At 34.2% G+C, this 14,690-nt stretch overlaps 1 protein-coding gene across 1 annotated transcript in view; it reads right to left on the bottom strand.

Annotated features, from left to right (window-relative positions):
* Nucleotides 1-14,690, bottom strand: part of LRRK2 (leucine rich repeat kinase 2) — a 153,818-nt gene that overhangs the window by 11,129 nt on the left and 127,999 nt on the right. The window contains exons 42-47 of the mRNA XM_060024585.1: nucleotides 11,900-12,070; nucleotides 10,573-10,673; nucleotides 7,024-7,218; nucleotides 5,467-5,660; nucleotides 4,138-4,210; nucleotides 1,934-2,118 (exon numbers count right to left, since the gene is read on the bottom strand). Of these exons, the coding sequence (XP_059880568.1) occupies nucleotides 1,934-2,118; nucleotides 4,138-4,210; nucleotides 5,467-5,660; nucleotides 7,024-7,218; nucleotides 10,573-10,673; nucleotides 11,900-12,070 (919 nt within the window). The remainder of the gene's footprint in view (nucleotides 1-1,933; nucleotides 2,119-4,137; nucleotides 4,211-5,466; nucleotides 5,661-7,023; nucleotides 7,219-10,572; nucleotides 10,674-11,899; nucleotides 12,071-14,690) is intronic.

Raw genomic sequence — 14,690 nt, 5'->3', positions numbered from 1 at the left:
CAAAACAATCTTGAGAAAGAACATAACTTAAGGAATCACACTCCCTGACTCCGGACTATATTACAAGCTACAGTAATCAAAACAGTACGGTACTGGCACAAAAACAAACACATACATCAATGGAATATAAGAGACCAGAAATAAACCCACCCACTTATGTTCAATTAATCTACAACAAAGAAGGCAAGAATGCACAATGGAGAAAAGACAGTGTCTTCAATAAGTGGTGCTAGAAAAACAGGAAAAACAGCTACATGGAAAAGAATGAAATATAGAAGATTCTCTAACAGCATATACAAAAATAAACTCAAAGTGGATTAAAGACTTAAATGTAAGATTAAGTACCATAAAACTCTTAGAAGAAAACATAGGCTGAGCACTCTTTGGTTTAAATTGTAACAAAATTTTTTGGGGGGATCTGTCTCCTAAAGCAAAGAAAATAACAGCAAAAATAAACAATGGGACCTAAGTAAACTTAAAAGCTTTTGCACAGCAAAGGAAACCATCAACAAAATGAAAAGACAACCTACTGAATGGAAGAAGATATTTGCAAATGATACAATTGATAAGGGGTTAATATCCATAATATATAGACAGCTCCTATAACTCAACATCAGAAAAAACAAAAAACCCAATTAAAAAATGGGCAGAAGACCTGAACAGACGTTTTTCCAAAGAAGACATACAGATGGTCTGCAGGCACATGAAAAGATGCTCAACATCATTAATCATAAGAGAAATACAAATTAAAACCACAGTGAGATATCACCTTACACCTGTCAGAATGGCTCTCATCAAAAAAACCACAAATAATAAATATTGGCAAGAATGTGGAGAAAAGGGAAACCTCATACACTGTTGGTGAGAATGTAAATTGGTGCAGCCACTGTGGGAAACAGTATGGAGGTTTCTCAAAAAACTAAAAATAGAACTACCATATGCCCCAGCAATTCCACTCCTGGGTATTTATCCAAAAAAATGAAAACACTAATTTGAAAAGATACACACACCTTAATATTCATAGTAGCATTATTTACAATAGCCAAGATATGGAAGCAACCTAAGTGTCCATCAACAGATGAATGGATAAAGAAGATGTGGTATATATACATATAAAATAGAATAATACCCAGCTATAAAAAAGAATGAAATTTTGCCATTTGCAACAACATGGATGGACTTAGAGGTTATTATGATAAGTGAAATAAGTAAAAGAAAAACAAATACTGTTTGATATCACTTCTACATAGAATCTAAAAAATAAAACAAACTAGTGAATATAACAAAATAGAAACAGACTCACAGATACAGAGAACAGACTAGTGTTTACCAGTTGGGATAGGGAAGGGGGGGAGGGCCAAGATAATGTTAGGGGATTAAGAGGTACAAACTACTATGTATAAAATAAATAAGCTATAACAATATATAGTACAACACAGGGAATATAGCCAATAGTTTATAACTATAAATGGAATATAAACTTTAAAAATTGTGAATCACTATGTTGTACCCCTGGAACTTATATAATATTGTAAATCAACTATACCTCAATAAAAAAAGAAAGAACAAAGAAAATTATACAAAATACATGTGTTAAATCCGTATCTTTAGTAAAATAATGAGTTGCTGCCTCTCAAATTCCATGTTTAATTTGATACAGAGATAATGAAAATAATAAAAAATTAGATTGATAGATACTACTAAAATTACTATGAGTTTTCATATTTTATCCCAAATGTGATTAGACTGGGTGATTTTTTAATGTTCCTCTGCTTTCTAAGTTCTATAATGAATATTTAAATTTACAATAGAAAAATAAAGTACGCATTTTGAAAGATCTTTGTTTGGGATTATCAATAGCATTACTGACTTGATTGTAAAGAATAAAAATGAAAAATATGGTAAATGAGTTGCATAGATAAGAATAACTTACAGCTGATTTGTCCTGGTCTCAATCCGTTTCTGAATGGTGAAATCATCAGAAAATGAGAAAACTTTTGTACCACATCCTCCCCACATAATGTTTTTCTCGGTTGAATTCATGGATTCACTCAAACACATCAGTGGAGTGCTGACATTTCCTATATTGAGTGTCTTCAAAGGAGCAGCTCCTTTACACTTTGCCAAAAAGAGAAAACACATTCAGTAAACTGAGTAGCCACAGAATGAAACAGTGTAAAATTTCAGCTTTCTAAAAACTACTTTCCCATCTTAAATGGTTAGAGGTATTAAAATAAAAATTCAGGATACATTTTTCAAAGGACTTATAAAAACAGGATTTAATTCAAATGGTATTCAATGTGTTATCCTTATAACCAATCTCTTCACTTCTCCATGCAAAACTTGTACCGGAAGTAACTTAGGGATTATACTATAATTACGTCTTTGTCTCTCATTAGATAATAAGCTTTTTTGATAACAAAGAGTATGAATGGGTAGGATGTTGAATGACTAGATAGAACCACAGATGAATGATGGATGGAGAAATTAATTCTTTAATGATAAATGTGAATCTTAATAACAGAAAGTCACATGATTTCTTCAAGGTTAAAGAACAGGTTAACCACCTAGAGAAATGGAAATAAAAACAAAAGTAAACAAATGGGACCTAATGAAACTTAAAGGCTTTTGCACAGCAAAGGAAACCATAAACAAGAATGAAAAGACAACCCTCAGAATGGGAGAAAATATCTGCAAATGAAGCAACTGACAAAGGATTAATCTTCAAAATATACAAGCAGCTCATGCAGCTCAATATCAAAAAAACAAACAACCCAATCCAAAAATGGGCAGAAGACCTAAATGGACATTTCTCCAAAGAAGATACACAGATTGCCAACAAACACATGAAAGGACGCTCAACATCACTAATCATTAGAGAAATGCAAATCAAAACTACAATAAGGTATCACCTCACACTGGTCAGAATAGCCATTGTCAAAAAAATCTACAAACAATAAATTCTGGAGAGGGTGTGGAGAAAAGGGAACCCTTCTGCACTGTTGGTGGGAATGTAAATTGATACAGCCACTATGGAGAACAGTATGGAGGTTCCTTAAAAAACTAAAAATAGAACTACCATACGACCCAGCAATCCCACTACTGGGCATATACCCTGAGAAAACCATAATTCAAAAAGAGTCATGTACCACAATGTTCACTGCAGCACTATTTACAATAGCCAGGACATGGAAGCAACCTAGGTGTCCATCAACAGATGAATGGATAAAGAAGATGTGGCACATATATACAATGGAATATTACTCAGCCATAAAAAGAAATGAAATTGAGTTATTTTTAGCAAGGTAGATGGACCTAGAGACAGTCATACAGAGTGAATTAAGTCAGAAAGAAAAAAATAAATACCGTATGCTAACACATATATATGGAGTCTAAAAAGAAAAAATGGTTCTGAAGAACCTAGGGGCAGGACAGGAATAAAGACACAGACATAGAGAATGGACTTGAGGACACAGGGAGGGAGAAGGGTAAGCTGGGACGAAGTGAGAGAGTGGCACTGACATATATACACTAACAAATGTAAAATAGATAGCTAGTGGGAAGCAGCTGCATAGCACAGGGAGATCAGCTCAGTGCTTTGTGTCCACCTAGAGGGGTGGGATAGGGAGGGTGGGAGGGAGGGAGATGCAAGAGGGAGGAGATATGGGGATGTATGTATACATATAGCTGATTCACTTTGTTATACAGCAGAAACTAACACACCATTGTAAAGCAATTATACTCCAATAAATATGTTAAAAAAAAGAAAAAAAAAGAAAGAACAGGTTGGTAGCAAGCCAGACTTAAAACGTGTTTCCCCTGTTTTTTCCACAATGTATTTATAAGAAATTATCTACTTCACTTATATAAAAATGGAATTATTTCCATCCCTAACCTTATAAAGCAGATCTCATTTATCAATTCATCCTTGGTTCATTCCTATAAAATATACAGTTAATCAGTAAGTACTTATAGAGAATGTACTGTGTTCAACACTTCCTGAAGCAATAGAAAGGTAAAAAGCAGAATATATGATCCAGAATCTCAGGGAGTTTATATCAGTTAGAAGGAAGGTGGTGATGAGTAAACATAAAACAAAGAACTTAAATTCTCATGCAGAATGCATTCAACATTTACCTTAACCGTTTTATCTTCAAAAATTGCTAAGTTGCCATCAGCAGTTCCCACTAAAAGGAAATTTTTCTGCTTGCTAAAAGAAAAAATGTCAGAATTGTTACAAAAATAATGCTTATATTGACCAAGATGGTCTTAACATCCCACCTACCTTAACTAAACTTTAGATAGGTTTCTTCCTGATTATTGGCCTCTACCTCCTTTTCCTTAGAGCATTTACTTGAGAAAACTTACATTGCAACTTCTTTCTCTGCCCATTTAAGATGTAGAGCTTCTTCAAGTTTTACAACTCAAGAATGTCTTTTCTCAAGGATCTGGGTGCCCTCTCTGAAATGTCATCAGGAAGGATGGCACCCCTTCTCCCATTCTTTGTGGGAGGGTAGGAGCCTACTTCAATAAGCAACGATCAGCAAACACAGATAACCTAATCACACTGACCCTCCCCCTCCCCCTCCCCCAATGTCCTCCAGTACTTTTCCACTAGCTCATTACAGGGTTTAAAAAATCTCCCACCTTTTATTTCAGCAGAGATGAGTCCAATCCCTCTCCCCTACTGCAATAATCTTAAATATAAAGTCTTCCTTGCCTATTTGACCTCATCTGATGAAATTTTTATTTGACAGTATCCAAATAATTTCAACTCCAAAATTGCCAGTGGAGTTTATATTTTAGCCACCAAAAACTTGGACTTCACATTTTTCTAATACTTTTTATTTTCCAGTACTGACTTAAACCAGAGAAGTATATGGTGCATAATCTAAATGGCTCCTGGAAATCATACTGCCCCAAATATTACAGCAACCAACCTATTACACCTGAAATTCTGCCATTTCGATAAATTCCTGAGATAAAATCTTTTCGACTGATAATGGTTAAGCCATTTCACTATTGACAACTTCTGAACTCATCTACTGAAGTTTTTTTTCCAATTTGGTAGTTAGTTAAGTGATATGCTTTAGACTGGCATTAACAGTTTATTGATATACATGTATTCAAAGTAAGAATGAATGAGAACTCATTTTTGAAGAGGCTCTACAAAAATCAACTGATGTGCTGAGTGGTGAAGAGTTAGAGCCACAGTTGAGATAAAACCAGGAGCAAGGCTGGAAGCCTGAAGAAATGACTGACCTATTTTTTAACTGTCTCAGCTTGATCTGTATACAGAAAAATGCAAATATCTTCGTGGCCTCCTATAGTTCCCTTTAATATATGCAACCAATGGAAAAATGTTAAAAATGAGCAACCTTTCTTGATACTGTAACAATTTTGCACACAATTAAGTCATCTAAAAGATATGTAATTTTCCCCCAATGGTCAAAATCACTACCTTACCTTTGCTTGGAAAAGGAATTGCAATACAAGCAAGTAACAGAATCAGTCATCTTTTCAAGAGTGTGCCTCTTTCTCTCATCTTCAGTATTGATGACGAGGAGCATGCCAGACTGTGTTCCAGATACAATCCAGCTTTCCTTTTCAACAGGAAGATGCACCAAGGCTAGGCACAATATTCTACTATCAGTAACTTCCTGTTAAGAAAAGAAAACACGCTCTAAAGGACTTGGTTCTAGCTTAAGTGACTAGAACTTACATAGAATGAAAATATTATGTAATCCACATACTTAACTCTTTTTACTTTCTTGGTTTTCATTTTTAAAACAATGCCAATTTTATTTAACTTTCAACAATAAATGAGTTAACTGGCAAAAAAAAAAAAAAAAAGCCTGCCTAGAATGCACCTGAAACTAAAAATTGAAAATTACTTCTCAGTATCATTTCCCACTCCATCAAAATAATATAAGAGGATTGTTCAACCTTAAGAATAATGTTTAGGTACAACATTTCTTTCAAGGCAACAGTCAAAATATAAGGTTTTTTTAAGTCTAGAAATTTACCTTATATTTCCCAATATAATTTATTGGGAAATATAAGGTAAGTCTAGAAATTTACCTTATATTTCCCAATATAATTTATTGATCCATCTTGCAGAAGCCATGCCCAGATCTCCTCTATCACCCACCCCCGGCTGCTCTGAGTGTTGGCTACTAAGAGCTCAGAGCTGCACCCTTCACTACCTTCAGCTCATGGGAGCTGGCTTGTTAAGAAATGGTTGGGAGGTTATGCCACCCCTACCCTTGGGCAAATTGCAGCTGATGACTGACTGATAAGTGGGAATGAAATACTGGACCCCTTGCCTGGTGAAGGGATAAATCTGTGCCGTTATTCACATTCCAGAGTTTCTTGTGGGTAAAGACTGAGGCTAGACTTCCTCAGACACTACATTTTTGCTAAGCTTCTTCCCCTGATCTATGTGGCTTCCCATACCTCCTTAAAAGTTTCTCTCTCCTTGAATCACTCATATAAGATTCTCTGTTTCAGGCTGTGTTTCTAGCATTCCTGACCTAAGACACACATATACTGTGATTTTAAAATAAAACACACACTACTTCATTTCATGTGAATACACTTGTTTTAACAGGAAGCTAATTTAATAACACTCCTATATTATATTATATATATATATTATATATATATTATATATTATATATATATATTATATATATATATACACATATATATATATATATATATTATCGCAAGTAACTTTTTTTTTTTTTTAAAGAACCAGTCACTGCAGTCCACTTGAAAGTCATGGACACCCTCGGGAATCTCACGGGCCTGGTTCTTGGCTGGGCCCCTGACAAAAGGTTCTGCCCAGCGGTTGAACCCAAATAGCTGTGTCCAAAACCAAATGCCGGTTCTTCAAGTCCTGGACACTTCGCACCTGCACACTGAGTACCCCTAAGTAATTTTCAATTGGTTCATGCTTTAAAATAATTTGCAAAGTGAGTTTTCTGGAGTTTCACTAATTTAAATGGTATTTGGACTTACCGCAGAAGTGTATCTTTCTGTATTTAAGTCAAGAAAGGAGAGCTGTCCTTTGTCAGTGTGCCCACAGCCCAGCCAAATGCTTGCATTCTTGCTGTTATGATTCATAGCAACCATGCATTCAACAGTAAAGTTTTTAGGTATTGATATATGCCTCATCAGACAGATTAACTCAGCTGAATTCAAAATGTCAAAGACCTGAGAAAGTTTAAAAATTAACAAAATAACACACATCAGGTTAACACATGCCCTCTTGAAAGATCATATCATTATGCATAATGTAGTATTAAATGTTACAGCACTAAACCTAAATCTTATTTAAACTGTGACCCATTCGGAGCAACAAGATTAACAATCAAACTATAGATATTAAGATAATACTTATTTTTAAGCTATGCATGATATACGCACTTTTGTACATATGGTATGTTTTGTAACTTGAAAAGAAAATCTCAAAAGTGCCAAATGAACAGAATTTAGCAGAGTCAGGAACTATTCTTCATTCAGTTTCATACCGCAGAGACGCATCATGTTGAAGGGCCCACGATAGAATACACCTTCTACCAGTTGAAGGGAAAAGACATTTTGATTTTGGTAACAAAACTCACAAATCACCTCTAGATTCTGTTTTTATATTTTTCCTTCAAGCACTAACGAACTAAAGAGATGGCAGAGAGCCAGTGTAAGGAAACAGAACCAGGGGTCAGGAAAATGGAATTAGAGCCCTGCGTCACAGCCACTTACCTGCCACTCATGAGGCTCCAAGACAGCTCCATTTCTCCCAGTGACTCATCTGACAAAGGTGATGAGTTTACGCACCTTGCCTAGTACACACTGTATTCTAAAGACTAAACGGGTATGTGAAAGTTTCTGAAAACTGTCATGTGCTAAAAAAAACCCTCAAGATTGTTATGTAATCTGTAAAATACAGGTGAAATATAAGTGAAAATTAAAAGAAGAAAAAGTAAAATAATAATTAAGCTCTGGAAAATTTTGCTTTGATAATTTTTTTTTAAAGTCTGTGTAATTAACACTGGTAGCAACCAAAATTAAAAAGTCAGTAAGGCAACTAGTCAAGATGATTATATGATGTTTGATAAAGGCAGTGTATACATGTCCTCAGCTATTTCTGAGTAGGAAATTTAAAATTGAACAAAAAATTTTCAATGAATTATTATACAAAATTGAGAGTCCACAACATAAAAACAGCTCTTATTTTGATCTATTAAAATCTGTTTCATTTAAAACATAGTAAGAGTTCTGTTTCCAATAATATGGTGGAAGAGGTTATTTGGACAAAACTTCCAGCTGAATACAACTTAAAATGCTGAAGAAATTATTTTTTAATCTCTTAAAAACATTAAAGATCTGACAACACCATATAGAATTTTCAGGCCAAAATATTAATGAAAGACAGAATCCAGAGAGGTCAGATGAACCCTGAAGCCCAATTTTCCCTTTAGGCATTTGTCTATTGAAGCAAAATTGATGTGCGGTTTTTAGTGCCTTGTGAGGCCAGTGGGAAAGAGTTAAACCTATGACCTGCCCAAAGTGGAGAATGTAGTCTTGTTCCCATAAAACTGGGATCCCAAAAGGACTGCATATTTAGAATAAATGAGAACCAGATATAAAGCCACTCCACACTCCCACTCTCACTGGTTTATAAGAAAAGTTGCCTTGGGACTTTACAGACACAGTGGGAGAGAGCAAAAGAACCCTGAGAAACTGTTTATTAATTAATAAGCTTGTTCTCAAGATTTGTAGACCAGATTCTCATCACCTGGGTGATTCAAAAACATCTCAAGCCAGGAATTGAGTATAAAGCAATTTATAGCAAGATAATCCAGAAAAAGATGTGCAAGACCTAGATGCAAAATTATAAAACTTTATTGAAAGACACTTAAGAAGACCTAAATACAGAGATAACCCATATTCAAGAATAGAGAGACAATATATCATAAGGATATTGTCTACAGATTCAATGCAAGTCTAATCCAAAGCACAATAGAATTTTTCATAAAAGTTGACAAAGTGATTTAAAATTTTATATGGAAAAACTAGACTGAAGAACAGCTAAAGCATTCCTAAAGGATAAAAATAAGGGGGGGAAAGAGACTATTATAAAGCTTCAGGAATTAAGACAGGATTGTACCGGAGGAAGAACAGGTAAATTGACCAATGGAAGAGAATGTGTGTGTGTTTATCTTTGAGTGTATATTACAGAGTGGAAATGGAAAATAAAAAGATCAGTAGAAGACAAAGGAAGAAACAATTTCATAGATGAAGCTGTTAAAATTGGTTACCTATATGGAAAAAAGGAAATTGGATCTAGATTAAAATGTCATTTCCTGATAGATTCAGAACTTAACTATTAAGAACAAAACTTTTAAACATTTTGAAGAAACAATAGGTAAATATTTTTGTGACTCTGAGAGAGATAAGGACCTTTTAAAACAGGACCCTAAAATTAATAACCATAAAAAGAAGTATTGTTAAATTTATCTCTATTAAAATGAAGAAAATCTGTTAATCAAAAGGCACTCTTTAGGAAATAAAAATGCAAACCATGAATTGGGAAAAGAAATTTGCAACATATATAACCAACAAAGTTTTAGTATAAAATGTATAAAGAAGCGCTTTTTAAATTTTATTTTTACAAAAACAACTCAATAGAAAAATGGCTAAATAATGAACAGGCATTTTCCAGAAGAGGAAACATATATGTGACCAATGAATATATAAAGAGATGCTCATCTTTATTAGTAATTAGGAAAATGTAAATCAATACACAAGACTGAATCTATTTGGAAAAAATTAAGAAGTCAGATAGTACAACGTTTAGGGAGAATATATTAAAAAAAACAGCTACCTTAATATACAGGTGATGGAACTGTTAAGCTAGTACAACTTCTTCAAGAAATGATTTAGATATTCCCATATCCCATGATTCTGCAATTCAACTCCTGGTTAGATACCACAAAGCAATTCTGATACAATTTGCACTAGGTGACATGTACGACCGCACTCATTAACAGCACTATTTATAATAGCAAAAAACTAGAAACAATACCAATACCCACTGATATGATCATGGGTAAATACATTGTTGTGCATTCAAACAATGGAATGGAATAGTAGGGAAAGTAATCAACAGCTATGTTCAACAACATGAATGAAGCTTACAAAATAATGTTGGGAGAACAACTGAAAAAACTCAGAACAGCACGTGACTATGATTCCATTTTAAATAAATTATAAACTGGGTAGTAAAATCATAAAAAGAAAAATAAACAATGATTATCATGAAAGTCAGGAGACTGGCTACATATAGAGAAAAGAGGGTGATGCAATCAGAAAGAGGCATATGTGCGTTTCTGGGGTGTTGGCCCTTTATTTTGTGCCTGGGGTAGTGACGGGATAGAGGAGTTTTGCTTTATAACTGTTTTAAACTGTGTGTGTTTGTTTATATGTTTGAGTATATATATTTGAATATTACATATATATTTTTGATGTTCTGAACAAAATACTGATAAATTTTGACTACACAAATACCTGGGCAGAAGTAGGTCTTTCCTGAGGATTTTCTTTCAAACATTTTTTAATTAACTTCTCAACCATAGGCCATGGGGCACAACCATATTCTTTAACTGGATCTAAAACATTAAAAAACATATCACGCTTAAACACTGGACAAATCAGAACAATTATTTTATTTCTTCTCAATGTGTATGAGAGGTCCAGACATTGCAAAGGAACCACTGATCTCTATAATCCCATATATATCATGAATCTACTTATCACTCTTAAAGCTAATTTTGTTAACTGTCTCCACTAGAGACATCAAGAATGAGTTCTTAATTTTTACAGTATAAAAAGAGACACAAATACCAACTGAATAAAAATAGATTTTCCTTTCATACCTTCATTTCAAATAGACTTTGGAAACACTTTTGTTCATATAATAGACTGCTTTGCAAATACTTTTTATTTTAATATTCAATGTAGACAAGCATTTAATCCATTTAATCCAAAGTTACCCCCACAGTCACTTTGTGCACATTTGTTTTTTTTATAAGAGGTATGCCATTTTTCTGATTGGTATAGAATACAGACCTGAAAACTTTCACTGGAAAGCTAACTGATAAAATGAGGGAGATGACCTAGATTGTGCACAAAATTTAGTCGAATAATAATAGATTTCCTTCTGTTGGGAATCTTTAAAGGTTCCCCAGAAGGAGATAGTTAAAGCTGTATTCCCTGCAGATGGAACATAGTATACACTCAAAACTTTTCTTAAATGAAAAGAAAAGCAGAAAATATGAGAAACTAAATATATTTAAAAGAATACTTTAGAATGAGAACTGAAGAGTTAAGGAATGAATGACAAAGCCCTAGAATTTCTTTAAAGCATGAGGCAACCATTCAAAATGAGATTTGATTTCATTAAATACTCATTTACTAATTCTTACTAATATTTACTACTAAAAATTATTATTGTAAATAATTCAAGCTTCCATTCCTGCATAGAAATTACTTCACTCCAAGAAAATGAAAATAGCCCAAGCTAATGGACACTTAGTAACTCCTTACAAGAAGAAAAGTCACTAAACCTGGAGTTCTAATAGTATTTCCTTCTCTGAGTATTCTTCTAAATATAATACCAAATATATCAATATTTGGAATATTAAAAAGAAGCCCTATAAATTCTATCTTTCTCATATGATTTTATTAATATGTCACAGAATTTAAGAATATTCATGCACTAAAAAAATTTTCAGCTGTGAAATGAATTACTATACAACTACAATTAAATAACTTGGAAATGAAGCTGCTATTAAAAAATAATAATAATCTTTATTGTAGATAAAATAAAACTTACCAGGTAATTTTCCTTGTATTGCCAATTCATCAAACTCATTTGGGAACTTCAAACCCTCTGCTATTCTACCTCCAGTTGTCAAAATATCATAGAGTAGCAAACCAAATGAATAAACATCAGCCTGTTGGTTATAAATAACATTTCCTCTGGCAACTTCAGGTGCACGAAACCCTGAAAGTAAACAGACATATTAATAAATATGCCCAACCCCAGAACTTATACACCCAGGGAGGTATATACTTAGGCATATGTGCTGATGAAGAGACAGGAAGATGAGTTCTAAACAGGCCACATCACCTCTATAAGAAGACATCTTAATCAAGTCAATTAACAGCCCTGTCCCAGGACATTTCACCCCAAGGTCCATCTTGAAGAATAATAAGGATAAACATTCAATAATAAATTATTAAGTGATATTTCATAATTAAATAAATAAAGCCTAAGAGGGGGGAAAAGTCTACATCATTCTTAATAATAACTATTCCCAGAGCAGTGTTTCAAACAGAGGAGGAGACAGGAGGGAGATTTCTAGACTTCACTCCAAGTCACTTTAACCTGGCTGCAATGCTAATGGCCTTATCATTCCAAGAATTGTGACTCTGCTCCTTGAACCCAACTGAACACTAAAAAGAAAACCTCGAATAAAACGAATAAAAGCCCTCTCTCTCAGGTGTAAGTTCATGCCTGAAATTCTCTGAAAGAAAAATAAAACCTTTCATTTTGCAATAGAGATAAATCATTTTTAAGCACTTCAGGGAAAAAAAAGTAATTTCAACATTACCTGTAATAGTCAACAATCTAAGGAAAACCAACTATGTTCTATATATAAATATTTGAAAAATAAAAACATTAAATTATCACTTTTTGACTATTAACTTCATGAAGATTAAAAACAATAACAAACCCAGAATGGGAAATAGGTGCTCTAATTCAAGTTTTGAGGGAATTTTAATTGATAAACCTTTCTAGAAGGTAATTAGTATTTCAAAATTCAAAATATGCCTACCCAGCAATATGATTTTTAGAAATTTAATGTTTAAAAATTAGTTTCATAAATGGGAAATTTTTAATTTACAAGTCTATTAATTAAAGCCTTTCAATATATCAAAAAGTTCGAAAAAATTAAATATACATCAAGATGTGGTTAAGTAAATTACTGAAATATTATGTAACTGTTAAAACTGATATTTGACACAGAAAGACGTCCCTGAAATATTAAGTAGAAAAAGAAAACAAAGACGCAGAATTTACAATACAGTATGTATATAAAACACTCAAGCACATTAAATCTAGATATATCTCTTTGTTGCCGGAGTGTTATTTCCACTAATTTATTAGAAACACATCTTTTGACCTGCTCAATAGCATTTGCTGCTTTCAACTCACAACCTTATGTTTTGCAAATCAAATCTTAATTTAAAACATCATGGAGTATTTCAACCAAAATGGGGAGGGGAGGGGGACTGAGGGCATCAAGACCTAAGCTACCAACATAACATTTAACTATCAATCTAAACCATAAGATCCTCCAAGCTACTCTACATGTATCCTTATCACTGAGGACTTCCCTGGAAAAGCAACTGCAATTTCTTCAAAAACTTTTGCCTTATTTTTCAGTATACTGGTCACCATAGTAGTAACAGGAAGAATAACATTTCAAGCTACTCAATGTATTCACCACTGAATTTAATTTGGGATGGAAATGAACACTTTTAATGTTACTTGTCACTGGAAGGCTAGAAATAGAAACATTTCCTGCCTGTTTACAAAAGAACAGTGTTGTCACCTGATCTAATACTGTGAATGATCTATGGCAGTTATGGACCATGCTACTGTACTACACGGATACCCTCTTTAGCACTGATGCCCCTCAAAGACTACAAATGTTAAGTACTAACTAAAATCCTAAATGTACGTTGTATTAGGCTGTTCAAATAAGTCATTTATTTAAACATGTATCACTTCTACTTCTAGGTAAGATAGAATAACAGGGACTAGACTTACCATTCTGCATAAAACAATGAAATAACTAGACAACATGTATGAAACTCTGGACACCAGGAACACAAGACAGTGATCTCTGAGAGAGAGCAAACAAACAAGATGAGTTTTCTGAATGCCCTTCAGAGGACAGGGAAAGGGAAGGCAAACAGAGCCTTCTGTGTTAAGAAGGGGGCCCCCTGTGTTAAGAAGACAGAGCAGAGGGCTTCCCTGGTGGCGCAGTGGTTGAGAGTCCGCCTGCCGATGCAGGGGACACGGGTTCGTGCCCCGGTCCGGGAAGATCCCACATGCCGCAGGGCGGCTGGGCCCGTGAGCCATGGCCGCTGGGCCTGCGCGTCCAGAGCCTGTGCTCCGCAACGGGAGAGGCCACAACAGTGAGAGGCCCGCATACCGCAAAAAAAAAAGAAGACAGAGCAGAGAGTCCAGGAAAGAAAAGACACCTAAGGAATGTGCCAGGCATTGTGCTAAACACTTTACATGAATTTCTCATCTGATTTTCACAACAATCCCCTACTACAGATACTATTATTAGGTACTACTGTTGAACCAAGGAAAGGAATTAGGTAATTTCTCCAGCCCTGGCTAGTAAGTGGTAGAGCAAGGATTCAAACTAAGACACTGACTTCATAGCCCAAGTTTAACAGAATCTAGACAGTCAATAATCATTAGGTCATATATATCTATCTCCAGAATCCACTGCGGTGCCTAGAATGTGCACCATTGAGAAAGATTAATTTAAAACAGACATTTGCTCTTTTTATTTGAACATGTCTAAATGCTATTCATATTT

Source organism: Delphinus delphis, chromosome 11, assembly GCF_949987515.2.
Source record: "Delphinus delphis chromosome 11, mDelDel1.2, whole genome shotgun sequence".
In the NCBI taxonomy this organism is placed as follows: Eukaryota; Metazoa; Chordata; class Mammalia; order Artiodactyla; family Delphinidae; genus Delphinus; species Delphinus delphis.
This window is presented reverse-complemented; position numbering and strand designations above follow the sequence as displayed.